This window comes from Bufo bufo, chromosome 3, assembly GCF_905171765.1.
Source record: "Bufo bufo chromosome 3, aBufBuf1.1, whole genome shotgun sequence".
NCBI classification, from domain to species: Eukaryota; Metazoa; Chordata; class Amphibia; order Anura; family Bufonidae; genus Bufo; species Bufo bufo.
Window position 1 is genome coordinate 398359030 of NC_053391.1, and position 17564 is coordinate 398376593.

The 17564-nt window shown below is 44.2% G+C and overlaps 1 protein-coding gene across 1 annotated transcript in view; it reads left to right on the forward strand.

The window, feature by feature from the left end:
• Positions 1 to 17564, forward strand: part of CALN1 (calneuron 1) — a 489140-nt gene that overhangs the window by 198473 nt on the left and 273103 nt on the right. Inside the window, exon 3 of the mRNA XM_040424816.1 lies at positions 6409 to 6521. Coding sequence (XP_040280750.1) covers positions 6409 to 6521 — 113 coding nt within the window. The remainder of the gene's footprint in view (positions 1 to 6408; positions 6522 to 17564) is intronic.

The window sequence follows — 17564 nt, forward strand, 5'->3', positions numbered from 1 at the left end:
CATGGTTTTAGGTCAAATTCGATGTTAAGACCACTGGGTTGTAGGGTCCCTAATTTATAGATCCACTCTACCTCTTTTTTGTTGATCTGTGCCAATGAATCCCCCCCGCGCCAGTGCGGTTTAATTGTTTCCACACCAGCAAATTTTAAACCTTGCGGGCTTTTTCCGTGCACCAATTTAAAATGTGCTGATACGCTGTGGGTCATCAGGCCTTTCTTGATGTTCCGTAGGTGTTCTTGTACCCTAACCTTCAGCTTCCTGATAGTCCTACCCACGTACTGGAGCCCACAAGGGCACTCCAGTACATATATGATGCCCTCATTTTCACATGAGCAATTATTCCTTATGCGGAATTCGGCCCCTTTCTTTTTGGATACTATAGAGTTAATACTCCTCTGTCTTTCTTTTTGATTACGGTTTTTACAGCCTGCACAAAATCCGCACCAAGTGAATTTTCCTACTTCTTTTTTCACTTTTATATTTACAGGGGGAATGGCACTATGCACAAGTTTTTCTTTAATGCTAGCCGCTTTTTTGAAGATAAAAGGGGGGTTCACTGGTATTATTTTTCCTATTATCGGGTCGTTTCTTAATACTCCCCAGTTCTTTTTTACCATTTTCTTGATGTTACCAGACATGGAACAGAACTTGGTCACAAAGGAAAACCTATAATCCCTATCCTTCTTTTCCATTTTTTCTTTTGTGTGTTCCCTTCTTCCCTCTCTTTCTCTTTCCACATTTTGTATGCACATATCTAGATTGGCCTCGTCATACCCTCTTTCCACAAACCTGTTTTTGAGTACCCCACATTGTGTTCTGTAGTCACCCACTTCTGTACAATTACGGGCCATTCTCTTGAACTGACCTTTCGGTATGTTCTTGAGCCATGGGCCGTAGTGACAGCTCTTCATATCAATGTAAGAGTTTACATCTGTTTCTTTGAAGTATGAAGTTGTTAAAAAGCTACCATTTTCTATCCGAATACATAGATCCAAAAAGTTAATACTACTGTTGCTGATCTCTCCCACAAATCGTAGATTCCAATCATTGACATTCAGCTGGGAAATAAAGGACTCAAGTCCCTCTCTCTCCCCTTCCCACACTAGGAGACAGTCATCAATATACCTCCTCCAGAAGGTCAATTTGCCCCCTGGGGTATCTGCTCCTAGTGTGGGAAGGATCGAGTTTTCCTCCCAAGCCCCCATGAAAATATTAGCAAAACTGGGGGCGAATTTCGCCCCCATCGCCGTGCCAATGCACTGAACATAATGCGAGTCTTTAAACCAAAAATAATTGTAATCAAGGCAATAACTGAGGCACTCCAAGATAAAGGTTCCTTGCTGATCTCCTATTTTTTCATCCCTCATAATTCTGTTCTCCACCGCCTTCATTCCTAATTTTTTAGGGATAACTGTATATAAGGATGCCACATCGATTGTGGCCATCCATGTATTAACAGTAGGGGGATTCAGATCTTTAATAAGGCTTAGTACAGACCCGGTATCTTTTAAGTGTGAGGGATTCTGCAGAACATACCCCTGCAGGTAAAAATCGATATACTCCGTGATCCTACACGTCAGAGAGTTGAGCCCCGAAATAATTGGCCTCCCTGGGGGATCCAAAGGATTCTTATGGACCTTAGGTAGGTGGTATATCACCGGAACCAGGGGAAATGGAATAGTGAGATATTCATACTCTTTTTTGTTCAGTATTCCTTTCCTAAAACCCTCAGTTAATATACCATCTAGAATCCGTTTGTACTCCTGGGTGGGGTTGCTCTTTAGTTTTCTGTACGTTGTTGTATCAGAAACTAATCTTGACATTTCGGTCTCATATTTTTCTTTACTCATTACAACAACCCCCCCCCCTTTATCTGCCGGCTTTATAATAATATCCGGATTCCTTTCTAGGTCTTTAAGGGCTTTTCTCTCTTTATAGGTGAGATTGTACACCACCTTATCTACATCCATCTCCTCCAGCTCTTTTAATAACCCGGTTTTAAAAGCCTCTACGCATTCATTATTAGGGTTTTTCGGGAAGAATTTGGATTTTTCCTTCATTTTTGTGTGTAGGATCTCCTCTTTTGTGTTTGACCCATTAGTTATCACTGCAGGGTTAGTATTCTGTACTACCGGGTTATTAATCCAGTATTTCGCCATGTTTATTTTCCGGATAAATTTGTGTATGTCCAGAAATGCCTCAAATTTGTTAATTTTTTGACTTGGTGCATACTTTAGGCCCTTCTTTAGAACGTTCACTTCCCCTTCTGTTAAATTATGATCGCTCAGATTAAAGATTCCTTTTAGGTCTCCTTGCACCTTTTCATTTTTGGGCTTATTTTTCCTTTCTCCCCGTTTTCCTCTATCAGACTTCTTTTTTGTGGTGTCTGATAGAGAAGTCTGATAGAGGAAAACGGGGAGAAAGGAAAAATAAGCCCAAAAATGAAAAGGTGCAAGGAGACCTAAAAGGAATCTTTAATCTGAGCGATCATAATTTAACAGAAGGGGAAGTGAACGTTCTAAAGAAGGGCCTAAAGTATGCACCAAGTCAAAAAATTTACAAATTTGAGGCATTTCTGGACATACACAAATTTATCCGGAAAATAAACATGGCGAAATACTGGATTAATAACCCGGTAGTACAGAATACTAACCCTGCAGTGATAACTAATGGGTCAAACACAAAAGAGGAGATCCTACACACAAAAATGAAGGAAAAATCCAAATTCTTCCCGAAAAACCCTAATAATGAATGCGTAGAGGCTTTTAAAACCGGGTTATTAAAAGAGCTGGAGGAGATGGATGTAGATAAGGTGGTGTACAATCTCACCTATAAAGAGAGAAAAGCCCTTAAAGACCTAGAAAGGAATCCGGATATTATTATAAAGCCGGCAGATAAAGGGGGGGGGGTTGTTGTAATGAGTAAAGAAAAATATGAGACCGAAATGTCAAGATTAGTTTCTGATACAACAACGTACAGAAAACTAAAGAGCAACCCCACCCAGGAGTACAAACGGATTCTAGATGGTATATTAACTGAGGGTTTTAGGAAAGGAATACTGAACAAAAAAGAGTATGAATATCTCACTATTCTATTTCCCCTGGTTCCGGTGATATACCACCTACCTAAGGTCCATAAGAATCCTTTGGATCCCCCAGGGAGGCCAATTATTTCGGGGCTCAACTCTCTGACGTGTAGGATCACGGAGTATATCGATTTTTACCTGCAGGGGTATGTTCTGCAGAATCCCTCACACTTAAAAGATACCGGGTCTGTACTAAGCCTTATTAAAGATCTGAATCCCCCTACTGTTAATACATGGATGGCCACAATCGATGTGGCATCCTTATATACAGTTATCCCTAAAAAATTAGGAATGAAGGCGGTGGAGAACAGAATTATGAGGGATGAAAAAATAGGAGATCAGCAAGGAACCTTTATCTTGGAGTGCCTCAGTTATTGCCTTGATTACAATTATTTTTGGTTTAAAGACTCGCATTATGTTCAGTGCATTGGCACGGCGATGGGGGCGAAATTCGCCCCCAGTTTTGCTAATATTTTCATGGGGGCTTGGGAGGAAAACTCGATCCTTCCCACACTAGGAGCAGATACCCCAGGGGGCAAATTGACCTTCTGGAGGAGGTATATTGATGACTGTCTCCTAGTGTGGGAAGGGGAGAGAGAGGGACTTGAGTCCTTTATTTCCCAGCTGAATGTCAATGATTGGAATCTACGATTTGTGGGAGAGATCAGCAACAGTAGTATTAACTTTTTGGATCTATGTATTCGGATAGAAAATGGTAGCTTTTTAACAACTTCATACTTCAAAGAAACAGATGTAAACTCTTACATTGATATGAAGAGCTGTCACTACGGCCCATGGCTCAAGAACATACCGAAAGGTCAGTTCAAGAGAATGGCCCGTAATTGTACAGAAGTGGGTGACTACAGAACACAATGTGGGGTACTCAAAAACAGGTTTGTGGAAAGAGGGTATGACGAGGCCAATCTAGATATGTGCATACAAAATGTGGAAAGAGAAAGAGAGGGAAGAAGGGAACACACAAAAGAAAAAATGGAAAAGAAGGATAGGGATTATAGGTTTTCCTTTGTGACCAAGTTCTGTTCCATGTCTGGTAACATCAAGAAAATGGTAAAAAAGAACTGGGGAGTATTAAGAAACGACCCGATAATAGGAAAAATAATACCAGTGAACCCCCCTTTTATCTTCAAAAAAGCGGCTAGCATTAAAGAAAAACTTGTGCATAGTGCCATTCCCCCTGTAAATATAAAAGTGAAAAAAGAAGTAGGAAAATTCACTTGGTGCGGATTTTGTGCAGGCTGTAAAAACCGTAATCAAAAAGAAAGACAGAGGAGTATTAACTCTATAGTATCCAAAAAGAAAGGGGCCGAATTCCGCATAAGGAATAATTGCTCATGTGAAAATGAGGGCATCATATATGTACTGGAGTGCCCTTGTGGGCTCCAGTACGTGGGTAGGACTATCAGGAAGCTGAAGGTTAGGGTACAAGAACACCTACGGAACATCAAGAAAGGCCTGATGACCCACAGCGTATCAGCACATTTTAAATTGGTGCACGGAAAAAGCCCGCAAGGTTTAAAATTTGCTGGTGTGGAAACAATTAAACCGCACTGGCGCGGGGGGGATTCATTGGCACAGATCAACAAAAAAGAGGTAGAGTGGATCTATAAATTAGGGACCCTACAACCCAGTGGTCTTAACATCGAATTTGACCTAAAACCATGTTTGGTATAAAGTGTTTAGTATAAAATGTTCCCAAATAGTGGAGTAACCGGTTGTTCTGTACCTGGCCCCTTAAGGACCTTGAGCCACGTCATATTGGCCTGCCTGTCCTATTGGACGGTGGAACTTTGTGAAGTGGGTGACGGGGTGGAGGCGGGGTCGAGAACACCTGAGTGACACATAATGGGGAAGGACATCCAAGTGGTACCCCAGGAGAGGGAGGGGAACTAAGGAGTAGTGGCACCTATATTGGGATAAATGCATGAGAAATATTGTTCTCACCGATGGTGAAGTTGGCTGTTCCCTACCTGACCTCTTAAGGACCTTCGAGTGACGTCACTTTGGCTTGACTGTCTGATTGAACGGTGGAGCCTTGTGATGTGGATGTCTGGGTGGAGGAGAGGTCGGGAACACCCGAGTGACGCCACGGGAGTAGGTGGATTACACCTGAAGAAACGCCCCAGAGGTGGGTGGAGAACATAGGAACTATGTCCTCAGAATAGACCGATATCAAGGTATAATATCGAGACTGTGGTCCTAATATATGACATTTGAGATATTGGATGGTATGATTAGAATATGGGATAAGAGTTTCTATAAGGAGGCTAGAGACATAGATTGAATATATGGAATTGCGGTAACCCGAAAGGGTAGAGAGATATATGTATTTGTGTATTAATTGGTAAGAGAGAGAGAAAATCCTCTCGCAGTTTTATATTGTATATGCTTTTTATGTTTGAAATGTGATTGTGTCAAAGGATCACTGATGGTATTTTTATTATGTATGAATTGTGAATGATGCCTTTAGATCATGTTATGTTAATGATGTTTTAGAATCATGTGATGATCCGAAATTAGACCGGCCTGTGTAATTTAATCAGCTGGGCTATTTAAGAGGCTTGACTGCAAGCATGCGCAGTTATCGCCCCTGAAGAAGCAAGGTAGCGAAACCCGGGTCGGGCAGGAATGTGACGACTGATATTGATTTTATGCCTTTTGTCTACGAACCTTTGTGAGTAGAATAAAACCTTTTATAAAAAGAGTGTAAAGGGTGCTTCACTATTCTGCACATTTCCTTTCAACCCTGCAGTGAGAGAGTTCTGGGGAGGACTGGATCCGGCGGGTATTGAGGAGAGGGGCTGACACCCTTTTTTATTCACTGATGACCGGGAGACATAGTCTCTAGCAGCGCGGTTCCAAAACCCTCTTGAATGGTGTAGGTTATAGCTCAGCTCTATGCCAGATTTGAGTTTCTGGCGCATAAAGTGTAGAGATGAGCCTAATGTAATAAAAGACATCTGTCTCTTAAGGAATTAGGTGCTTCTTAATCTAGCACACAGGGGCCAAGACTGGTGTATGGAAACATCAGTCTCTTGAAAATAAATGTCCCCCAGTGTGCTGTATTGTGTTGCGCTTACATTATAACCGTATATCCCTATTCATTTCTTGTTTAGGGCTGGATCCATTGGGTCACATACATTTGTATTTATTTAAATTATCTGTCCACCAGAATAGCTGACCTGAGTCATTTTGTTTTTGCTGTATAAAATCCTTGCAAAGTACTAGTAAAAAAATCACATACAGTAACTCATGGCAATGATACTAATTGTACACAAGTATCTTATATGTATTTTTTCTTTTAGGGGATGGTCAAGTGGATTTTGATGAATTTATGACAATTCTTGGCCCCAAACTGGTGTCTACCGAGGGTCGGGATGGATTCCTGGGGAATACAATAGATAGTATATTCTGGCAGGTAAGTACGACATCCTAATCATTAAACATTACTTAGTATCTGGTATATCAAACCTGGCAATTAAAGTTTACCATCTTAAATAGTATGTGTGTATAATTTTCATTTATTCCCTGCTGTTTTTAGTAATATCTTTATGAACACAATTAATTATTAACTAAGGGTACACTCCTACGGCAATGGAAAAGGCTGTGTAACAGCTGTTCTTTCAATGGCCATTAAATGGCTATTTTCAGAACCATTGCATTCTATGGGGCTAGTTACATGACCATATTTTTTAACAACCAATAACAAACGACAATCAAATAATAGGGCATGTCCTATTTTTGGCCATTTTGACAGTCAGATGGACACCATTCAAATCAATAGGCCTGTTTTTAATGGCCGTTTAGACAGAAGTGAACCCATCTAACAGTCGTTAAAAACATGTACACTATGTAGCATAGTAGCATAGTTTATGTTAAAAATACAGGGGGACTATACAGCGGTTGACCACTTTCTACTTATTGTTGACCAATGTGCTTGTGAGATGATTATATGACACTTACTTATATAGTCTTTGTTGAAAATCTGTACCATTTTCTATATTTCATAAGGTATGCTCTCTTGTTTACAAAGTCTTTTGTGCTGTACACACAGAGGTCTTGTCCATAAAATGGGTTCTCACATAACGAGCAAGTTTTCTCTGCTCAGCACTGATAAGGGGAAATATAAGTTATGCTTCAAGACATGTTTAAAAGGCTAAGCATTGACATTGGATTGATACCTAACATCTGATGGCATGAGATCTGTACCTTTTGGAAGAAAGGCTAATTTGTATACCCCAAGTTGTATTGTCTTGGCTGGAAGACTCCTTATGTGGGTGAATCTCTCTCTCTCGCTCACATTCAGGTAGAATCGATTAGAACCCAAATTGAATTTCGTTACTGGTTTGGACAAAACAGAATTGAACTAATTTTTTAAAACTTGCTTATCCTTAGTCCACAATTTCCATTATTTGTAAAAATAATCTGCAGTACATGAAAACATTACGACTAAATTTAGTTGCAATTGGCCTTTCTACACCCCCCCTTACCACTTTATGAGGGCAGGTTTTGGCAGAATCATTATTTTCACAAATTTTCTGGTGTAAATGATGAAGGAAATCTGTGTCAGCTACAAGCTGACATATGTTTTGTTATAGGCACATGGACTGAAGGAAGATGTATTTAATTTATGACGAGCCAAGCACCTTTGATATATAAACCCCAATAACTTAACAAAAAGGTCCTCTTGGAAAGTCTTTACCTCTGTACAGTATTTTGTATTTTAAAAACAGGTATAAATATAATATTGAATAACTTTGTATTTATATTAGGGAGATTTAACAATTCTGTCCTAAATTTAGATAGGATAAAACTAGACCAAAGAGGCAAACATGACACCAGGTTTATCACAGTGGCAAATATTCCATGATAAATTTATTGTATCTTTGTAGAAATGCTAAATACGTTAGGGGAGTTTGCAAGTTTTCTGGTGTACAAATGAATAATGCATATGTGGCAGTTTTCACTAAAATGCCTCTTATGCATTTTTCAATTTTACGCTGCTCATGCGACTTATGAAGCAAATATGGACAGCCCTAGCAGGAGGAGCATTGCCTGACAAATTTATTATAATTTAAGACTCTATTATGGACCTGTGAGGAATATGGAGTATGATTTCATTCCTGCTATTTGCTCCAGGAGTGGCAGAGGAAATCAAACTCCACAGGAGGGCCCTGCTTCAAAGCGCAGCCAGATAGCAGAAAACTCCTAGCAGGCCACATTTGGTTACATTTCACACCTCCATTAAGACAGCACGGATCCTACAGGAAAACTTCCCTGCAGGGGGTCTAAGTCATTCCTCAGAACAAAAGCAACCATAAAATACCATGGAACTGGCGATTTATAGGGAATTATGAATCGCCCGTCTATCACAGGCATAAACCAGATATATATTTGCGACCCTGTGGCCAAGATGGACAGGATCCTGCTCATAGTTGGGTGGTAGGATGACAGGGATGGAATATACGGAGATCTCCCCACAGAAACCTAATAACGGTACCATGTGTGGACTCTACCTGTAGTCAGAACCCAGGCCAACCTGTTGGTCCCAGAACCATCTCCCTATGACCTTCCAGTCTGGAGCTATGGGCCCTAATGGGTTTTGTGGGTCGTTTGGCTGCCATGGCCAGAAGGGATGGGGAGCCGACTACAGGTGAAAGACTCATGCAGGCAGAGTCCAGCGTCTTTTTTCTGAAGGGAGGTCATGCTGAGCATCATTTTTGGAGGGACCTTTAAAACTGCTGACATCACTGCCTCCCTTGTGACAACAGCCAAGGATTACAAGAACCATTATTCATCAACCCAAAGGACTCACCCATCTGGTAAACTGACTTTTTGCTCTGTTTAATACTGTTTAACCATACCACCTGTATTCTGCACATTGGACCACTGTATATATTCTGTGTTATATTATGTACTGTCTAGTGAGCCCTTAAGGCGATTAAACATATCATTTAATCTTGTGCTGTCCTGTATCTCGATTACGAATCCCCACGTAAGTGTTTTGGCATAGTTATATGCTACCGCGGGTTGGTTTCTCACCCTATATAATCCCGTTAGCGGACCGGGCTTATATCAAATGAGAAACTGGTAGCAGTATACCCAGGCTAAAGAAGCACTGTTTCACTGGGGCTGTGAAAAGGCTCTCTCAGCTTGTCAATGTTGTGAGCGAGTGTCTCTAACCTTCTGCCTCTCTGTGCCCGCGTGGACAGAAGGCAACTGTGTAAACTGTACTAAGCTTACCTTACCTGCTCCTCCGGGTAACCAGTGACTATGGACTGTCTCCAGGCTGACCCTCATGGCAGCTGCAGAATGTCGCAAGCAAGCAGAGGCTGCAGAATGTCATGAGAAAGCTTCAGAACATCGCGAGCAAGCAGAGGCTGAAGAGCATCGCGAGCAAGCCGAGCGCGAGCATCGGCTGCAATTGCTCCAGCTCCAATTGCAGCAGGCCTCCCCAGCCTGATGTGAGTCTCCAGAGATCCGGATTCCAAAACTGCAGGCTGAGAACTTTCCCCTGCTGGACAAAGATGGGGACCTGGACACCTTTTTGTTGGCGTTTGAGACGGCCTGCCATCAGTACCAGTTGCCAGAGGACCAGTGGGTCAGATTCCTAATGCCACGTCTCAAAGGGAAAGCTCTCAAAATCTTCGGGGATCTGCCCAGCGAGACCATTCTGAGCTATGAGGACATCAAGCAGGCTCTGGTTCAGCAGTACAACTTAACCCCTGAGACATACCGGAAAAAGCTCCGGATTTTGCAGCAGGGTCCTACCCAGAGCTGGGCCGATCACATGCGTGCCTTGCGGAGAGCGGTTGACCAATGGACCATGGGATTGGAGCTCACCACCGTCCAGCAGCTGAAGATGCTCATAACCACAGAGCAGTTTTTGTGGAATTTCCCGGAGGATCTCCAGCAGTACCTCCGTGACCGGAAGCCAAAGGTGGCCCCTGCAACAGCAGCCCTGGCCGATGAATACACCAACAACAGGATTTCAGAGGCCTGGAAACCTGTCAGCTGGAGAGTGGGTAAGACGCACGCTGCACCTGCTACCCCTGCTACCCCTGCTCATAGACCCAAGTGGGCACTGGCCCCTGCTTCTCTTTCCACGTCGGTGAGGGAACCCCGACTTTGCCACCTGTGTAAGCAACCAGGACACTTCAAGGCTATGTGTCCCCAGTGCCCGAGGGACCCATCCCAGTCATCGAACCGGAAACCACTGAGATGACAATGGTACGGCCTGAACTGGTGGCACCACAAGATTTATTACCCGGGAAATCCCTTACTGTCTCTGGGATAGGAGGAGTAGAACCGGCCCTGCCCGTTGTCAAGGTCTATTTGGACTGGGGCGCCTGCCAGTGTTTTGCTGGAGACGGACTTGTGTCTAAGTACGTGGCCACTGACACCCCAAGGTCCATTCCCCCAGAATGTAATGCCATGTCCACCCCTGTTGGTGCTGATAATGTACATGACATGTCTGTTGATGGGAATGTGGGGGTGGGGGTGTAATGTGTGTGTCTCTCCTCAGTGGGGAGGGGGTCATTCACGCCAGCTGTGCTGAGGCCCCAGGGTGTGGCCAGCAAGCATGCTTGAACCTGTTGTCCTCAGGTGTGGCTACTGAGGGGACAAGCAGGGAAGAGACAGCTGCTGCAGAGGAGGATGCAAATTAGGTCAGGGCTGTCCCAGAGAAGTAGGACTCCCAGGTAAAGCCTCAGTGCAAGGTTCCTCCACAACCGGGATGTCAAAGGGCCAGGTTAGTCCGTCTGGACTAGCGACTTGGTCAGAAGCGAAGGAAAAGCAGGCACTACCAGCAGTTCAGAGATGAGAAGAAAAAAGGAGAGGGTTAGTCACTCTGCTACCGTAATGGGTAGCTCCGGACTAAAATAGCACGGCGCCAAAGGTTGGAGTAGTGAAGAAGAGAAGAGACACTGTGGGATGAAAATACAGAGGCTGCCAGTGGTAAGATATCCGGCTGGATAATCCAGGCGGATAGGACAGTGTTAAAAATAGAAAAAGAGGAAAAAGTTTTTACCACTTAAAAGGCGCCACCTGAGGCGGAGAAAAAAATCATTAAATGAAAGAGGCTAAAAAAGCTATCAATAATTAGATTCTGGATAAAATACTGATAGTGAACAAAAAATCTGGATAAAATCAGATTTACTCACTTCACCCAGGAGGAGAGATAAGCTCAAAACACCCTCATCAACTACCTCCTGCGCCTGGTTCGCTTGGTAGATTTTTCTGGAAAGACAGCAGTCCACAATCTGGATATCTTGAAATTCCAAAATGCTTTATTCAACATAAGGTATGGAGGAGGAAAGAGCCCTCTTTCAGGCGCAGGAGGTAGTTGATGAGGGTGTTTTGAGCTTATCCCTCATCTCTCCTCCTGGGTGAAGTGAGTAAATCTGATTTTATCCAGATTTTTTGTTCACTATCAGTATTTTATCCAGAATCTAATTATTGATAGCTTTTTTAGCTCCTTTCATTTAATGATTTTTTTCTCTGCCTCAGGTGGCGCCTTTTAAGTGGTAAAAACTTTTTCCTCTTTTTCTATTTTTAACACTACCAGCAGTGGCAGCACAGTGGGAGTGCTGGGGGCCCAGGGGCCCCTCAGGGGTCTTATGACTTTCCCCCTTCCGACCAAGTAGCTCCCGAGTCAGATGGAGGCCAAGAGACAAGTCCCAGGGACCTGACAGAGGACGTGGCAGTCTCATCTATTCTGGCCACGTCCGGTTAGGGGTTTGAGGCGGTGTTAGTGGCGGATGCCAGCCTCAACGCTCTCAAGGAGCAGAGTGCACAGCCTCCCTCGGACTCAGACCTCAAGCTGGTGGTCTGGGACCAAGGACAGCTGTACCGGGTAACGGTCCAGCAGGGCTCACCGGAGGCATGGCCTAAAGACCGGCAGGTAGTAGAGCTGACAGGGGACATGGCAGTCTCGTCTATTCTGGCCACGTTTAGTCAGGGGTTTCAGGTGGCGTTAGAGGCTGATGCCAGCCTGAACGCTCTCAAGTTGCAGGCGGCGCAGTACATTTGGCACAAGTCATGTACTCCACTATTTGTTTCAATTGACACCCGGGAAATGGACTGGAGAAGTGTAAAGGAATAGGATCACTGAGGCAGGTAGTGGTGCAAGAGGAATAGAGATGCCTGGAGACCTTTTCCTCTGTGACAGGGTCAAATAATGAGAATAGACATGGCAAGGTGTGGGAGGTAAGGGGATTGGTGGTGCTAGGAGACTGAGATTATTTCCTCCCATATATTGTCAATTTTGTTTTTGTCCAGGTCTTTGGCAGTGAGATTTGTTATAGGTGTTTGCACTTTAGAACTGAGGAGGGAATCGAAAGTGTACAAGAGGCATTTAGGATTACTGGATCATGAGGAGATGAGAGGAGTGAAATAGTTTTATTTGACAATGTGAAGGGCAGAGATATAAATATTGAGCATGAACTTATATTGAAGGAAATCTGCTGGCATGATTTTCTCCAAAGATGTCTGGTACATCAAGAAAACCACTGAAGAAATCATGTTTGAGAAGTTTGCCAAGGTTCCTGCTATCGTTGTTGGGAGATTCAAATTGTAGGGGGGTGCTTCTTTATCCAGGGTGCATTTTAGAGTTTTGTTGAAGTGTTCGGCAGATAAATTGAGACAAAAGAAAGAAGCGATTGGGGACAGTGGACAGTGATGACTGTACAGAGTCCAATAGAAGTTGAATGCTAGTAGTGTGCAGATTTTTGCATGTGCTGTAGGTAGGAGGCTCCTGAGAGGAGCAGGAGTGCTTGATGGTAAATGACAGAAGGTTGTGGTTAGAGATAGGAGAGGAGAGTTAGTATAGTCAGAAACTGAACAGGGTATTGCCATCTTTGTGTGTAGGAGAAGTAGTGAGAAGTAGTGAGCTGTGATAGGCATAGAGAGGAGGTTAATGATAGAAGCTGGACGGCAGCTGGAGAGGTTGGGTTATCAAAGGGGATTTAAAAATTGCTGAGAATGAGTGCTGCTGTTTCACATGATATAAAATGGGGAAACCTTGCAGAAAAGTAATCCAGGAATGGGTGGGATGAACCCGGAGAGCGGTAGATAATCATCACTATCAGGGAAAAAGTGCCAATATGTACCTCAAATGAGTGGCAGATGAGTTATGGTACATGGAGAAAGTGCATTGTGGAGAGAGCAGAATGTCCACTCCTCTACCATGCCTGTTCTCAGGCCTGGGGTATATGAAAAGTGTAGACCTCTATGAGACAAGGTGGCAAATGAGTTGGTATCATGCTGTTTAAACAAAGTTTCTGTAAGGGCCAGTAAATTGAGAGAATTGGAGATGAATAGGTCATAAACAAATGGCGATCTCAGAGTGCACCGTTATGGAGGACAGTAGAAGACATTTAGCAAATGTTAATTAAGTTTGAAGAAATCCTTTGAGTTAAAGGTGAGAGGTTAAAATAAGCAGAAGGTGGGCCAAATTAGAAAGTATGTCTCCAGCAGCAAGTAATCGAACACAGATACATCAGATGGCTCATTGATTTGTGGGGTGTTTTTCCTGTTGCACAGTGGAGCTAGGTGGATTCAGGTGATTTAAGATAGTAAAAAGTTTATGTCAGCTGTACATAGATGAGAAGAGGAGAAAGGAGCTGATATTGATAGAGGGCATTGAAGTTGGAGAAGGGTGGAAAGTTAGCAAGAAAACAGCAGAAACAATAAAGATGAAAGCAGTGAGCTTGAAAAGATAATTGAGTGGTGACCAAGTTTCTTTGAATGTGCCAGAGAGCTTACTTGTATCCTTCTTTGTCTGCTTGCTAAACAAATGGAAGCCATGTGGAGCAATAGCAAATGCAAGGAAAAACCGTTTAGTGAATAAGGTACATACTGTGCAGGAGTGTAGACAGTTCCCTTCAGTTCAATTCAGGTTTTAATTTGGCTATGAATTTATAGATGGTGCACAGGTGACCAAGGTCAGACCTAGTGTCTCAAATTAAAATAACTCCAAGTAACTCTTAAATAAGACCAGGTGTGAGCAAATGGTAGGGAGGTACTCGGATGCTAATTACATCGTAGTAGGAGAGTACATAAAAAAAACAAAGATACATAGAAAATGTAATTGCATTGTCTCTATACACAGCAAAGGAATTCAGACATACCAATAAAGACAGATATTTGTGAATACAGCACAGACAGCTAGTGAATGCAGGGTCTAGGGTCTTAAAAATTCTGGACGTTTTATGCCTCCATTTGATGTATCGTACACATTAGAAAAAAAAAGAATACGAAAACACAGCACACCATGTTCTTGTATCCTGTATTCTTTTTCAATGGTTAGAAAAAAGCATACTTTTTTTTTTTTAAACAATGGAACTATATGGTGAATGGATGCCACTGTATGGCATCAGTCTGAGGCATCCGTACAACTTCTTCAGCCCCCAGGGAACACTTAAGCTCAAAAGTAAAAAAACAAACAAAAAAAAAACACATCAAAATTTCTGTTTGTTTGTCCAGGGTTGGTCTAAAGAGCCAGAGTTAATTTTCTCCTTAGTGACATCACTCCTCATGACTGCGTTGTCAAGGATCTTAGGCTGCAGCAGTTGTCATCTAGTAGGTAACTGGGACATAATTGTTAAAGAAGCCCTCCCACTAAATCTTTTTTTCACAGAGTGGGCCAGTGACATAGTGGTGGGCTGGCAACAGAATGAGGAGACCACAGAGTGGTCAGGTGGCAGCAGAATGAGGAGACCACAGTGGTGAGCTGGCAGCAGCATGAGAAAACCACAGAGTGGCCCAGTTACAGAGTGTTGAGGTGGCAGAAGCATGAGGAGTCCACATAGTGGTGAGCTGGCAGCAGCATGAGGAGACCAAAGAGTGGTGAGGTGGCAGCAGCATGAGGAGACCACAGAGTGGCCCAGTGACATAGTGTTGAGGTGGCAGCAGCATGAGGAGACCAGAGAGTGGCCCAATGAGAGAGTGTTGAGGTTGCAGCAGCATGAGGATTTCACATAGTGGTTAGGTTGAAGCAGCATGAGAAGACCACAGAGTGTCCCAGTGACAGAGTGGGGAAGTGACAGCAGCATGAGGAGACCACAGAGTGGTGAGCGGGCAGCAGCATGGGCAGACCACAGAGTGGCCCAGTTACAGAGTATTGAGGTGGCAGCAGCATGAGGAGTCCACATAGTGGTGAGCTGGCAGCAGCATGAGGAGACCAAAGAGTGGTGAGGTGGTAGCAGCATCAGGAGACCACAGAGTATTCCAGTGACATAGTGGTGAGCTGGCAGCAGCATGAGGCGACCACAGAGTGGCCCAGTAAAAGAGTGGGGAGGTGACAGCAGCATGAGGAGACCACAGAGTGGCCCAGTGATATAGTGGTGGGCTGGCAACAGCATGAGGAGACCACAGAGTGGTGAGGTGGCAGCAGAATGAGGAGACCACATAGTGGTGAGGTGGCATCAGCTTGAGGAGACCACATAGTGGCCCAGTGACATAGTGGTGAGCTGGCAGCAGCAAAAGGAGACCACAGACAGGGGAGGTGGCAGCAGCATGAGCAGACCACAGAGCGGCCTAGTGACATAGTGGTGAGCTGGCAGCAGCATGAGGAGTCCACAGAGTGGTGAGCTGGCAGCAGCATGAGGAGACCACAGAGTGGTGAGCTGGCAGCAGCATGAGGAGACCACAGAGTGGCCCAGTGACAGAGTGGGAAGGTGACAGCAGCATGAGGAGACCACAGAGTGGTGAGCTGGCAGCAGCATGAGCAGACCACAGAGTGGTCCAGTTACAGAGTGTTGAGGTGGCAGCAGCATGAGGAGTCCAAAGAGTGGTGAGCTGGCAGCAGCATGAAAAAACCACAGAGTGGCTGAGTTACAGAGTGTTGAGGTGGCAGCAGCTTGAGGAGTCCACATAGTGGTGAGCTGGCAGCAGCATGAGGAGACCAAAGAGTGGTGAGGTGGCAGCAGCATGAGGAGATCACAGAGTGGCCCAGTGACAGAGTGGGGAGGTGACAGCAGCATGAGGAGACCACAGAGTGGCCCAGTGACATAGTGGTGAGCTGGCAGCAGCATGAGGAGACCACATAGTGCAGAGATGGCAGCAGCATGAGGAGACCACATAGTGGCCCAGTGACATAGTGGCGAGCTGGCAGCAGCATGAGGAGACCACAGAGTGGTGAGGTGGCAGCAGCATGAGGAGACCACAGAGTATCCCAGTGACATAGTGGTGAGCTGGCATCAGCATGAGGTGACCACAGAGTGGCCCAGTAAAAGAGTGGGGAGGTGGCAGCAGCATGAGGAGACCACAGAGTGGTGAGCTGGCAGCATCATGAGGAGACCACAGAGTGGCCCAGTGACATAGTGTTGAGGTGGCAGCAGCATGAAGAGACCACAGAGTGGCCCAATGAGAGAGTGTTGAGGTTGCAGCAGAATGAGGAGTTCACATAGTGGTGAGGTTGAAGCAGCATGAGAAGACCACAGAGTGTGGCCCACATGAGGGCCGGGGCCCTGCTCTAACAGCCCGGACCGGAACTATATGGTGAATGGATGCCACTGTATGGCATCAGTCTGAGGCATCCGTACAACTTCTTCAGCCCCCAGGGAACACTTAAGCTCAAAAGTAAAAAAACAAACAAAAAAAAAACACATCAAAATTTCTGTTTGTTTGTCCAGGGTTGGTCTAAAGAGCCAGAGTTAATTTTCTCCTTAGTGACATCACTCCTCATGACTGCGTTGTCAAGGATCTTAGGCTGCAGCAGTTGTCATCTAGTAGGTAACTGGGACATAATTGTTAAAGAAGCCCTCCCACTAAATCTTTTTTTCGCTGGCTTGTTAGAAAGGTAAATGATGTAAATTGTGGTGAAGGTAATATTTTTCTAAGTGGCTGTAATTGTGAGTTATGCACTCCCTACTGGCCTCAGCTGCATCATAGGGCTGATATGCTTGACTTTTCAATTGACACAGTGTCTTATGTGTAGACAAGAAGTCAGTGAAGCTAGTTTAAATACCCTTAAAACGTCACTTTTAATATTGCATTTAAAAAGTATACCCACAAACATACAAACAAATATAGATAATTGATAAAAATTAGGTGGGAGACGTATGACCCAATAGGACTTAGGCACATGGGAAAAGGTTACCGCACAGCGGTTACTTACGATACCGTCGATGGAATATCAGTGGGGGGTGACAAATTTATCAATGCGGTCACTTCAGGTTCTCCCGGTGAATGGTAGCACTTAGGATGAAGGCTTGGACTATCCAGGATGGTGATCAGTCAGTTAGAATACAGCGGTTCATCAGGGGAGAATCAAGGAAGCACAATGGCAATGGCGAGATGATTGCCAATGTAATGATTCTCCCCTGATGAACCGCTGTATTCTAGCCGGGGAAACGCTTCAGGAGTTTGTTAAGTAGAGACGGGACACCATATGGACATATCCTTATTATAGGCTCATTTACCATTGGGATATTTTCTTTAAGTAGGGATTCTAAGACCA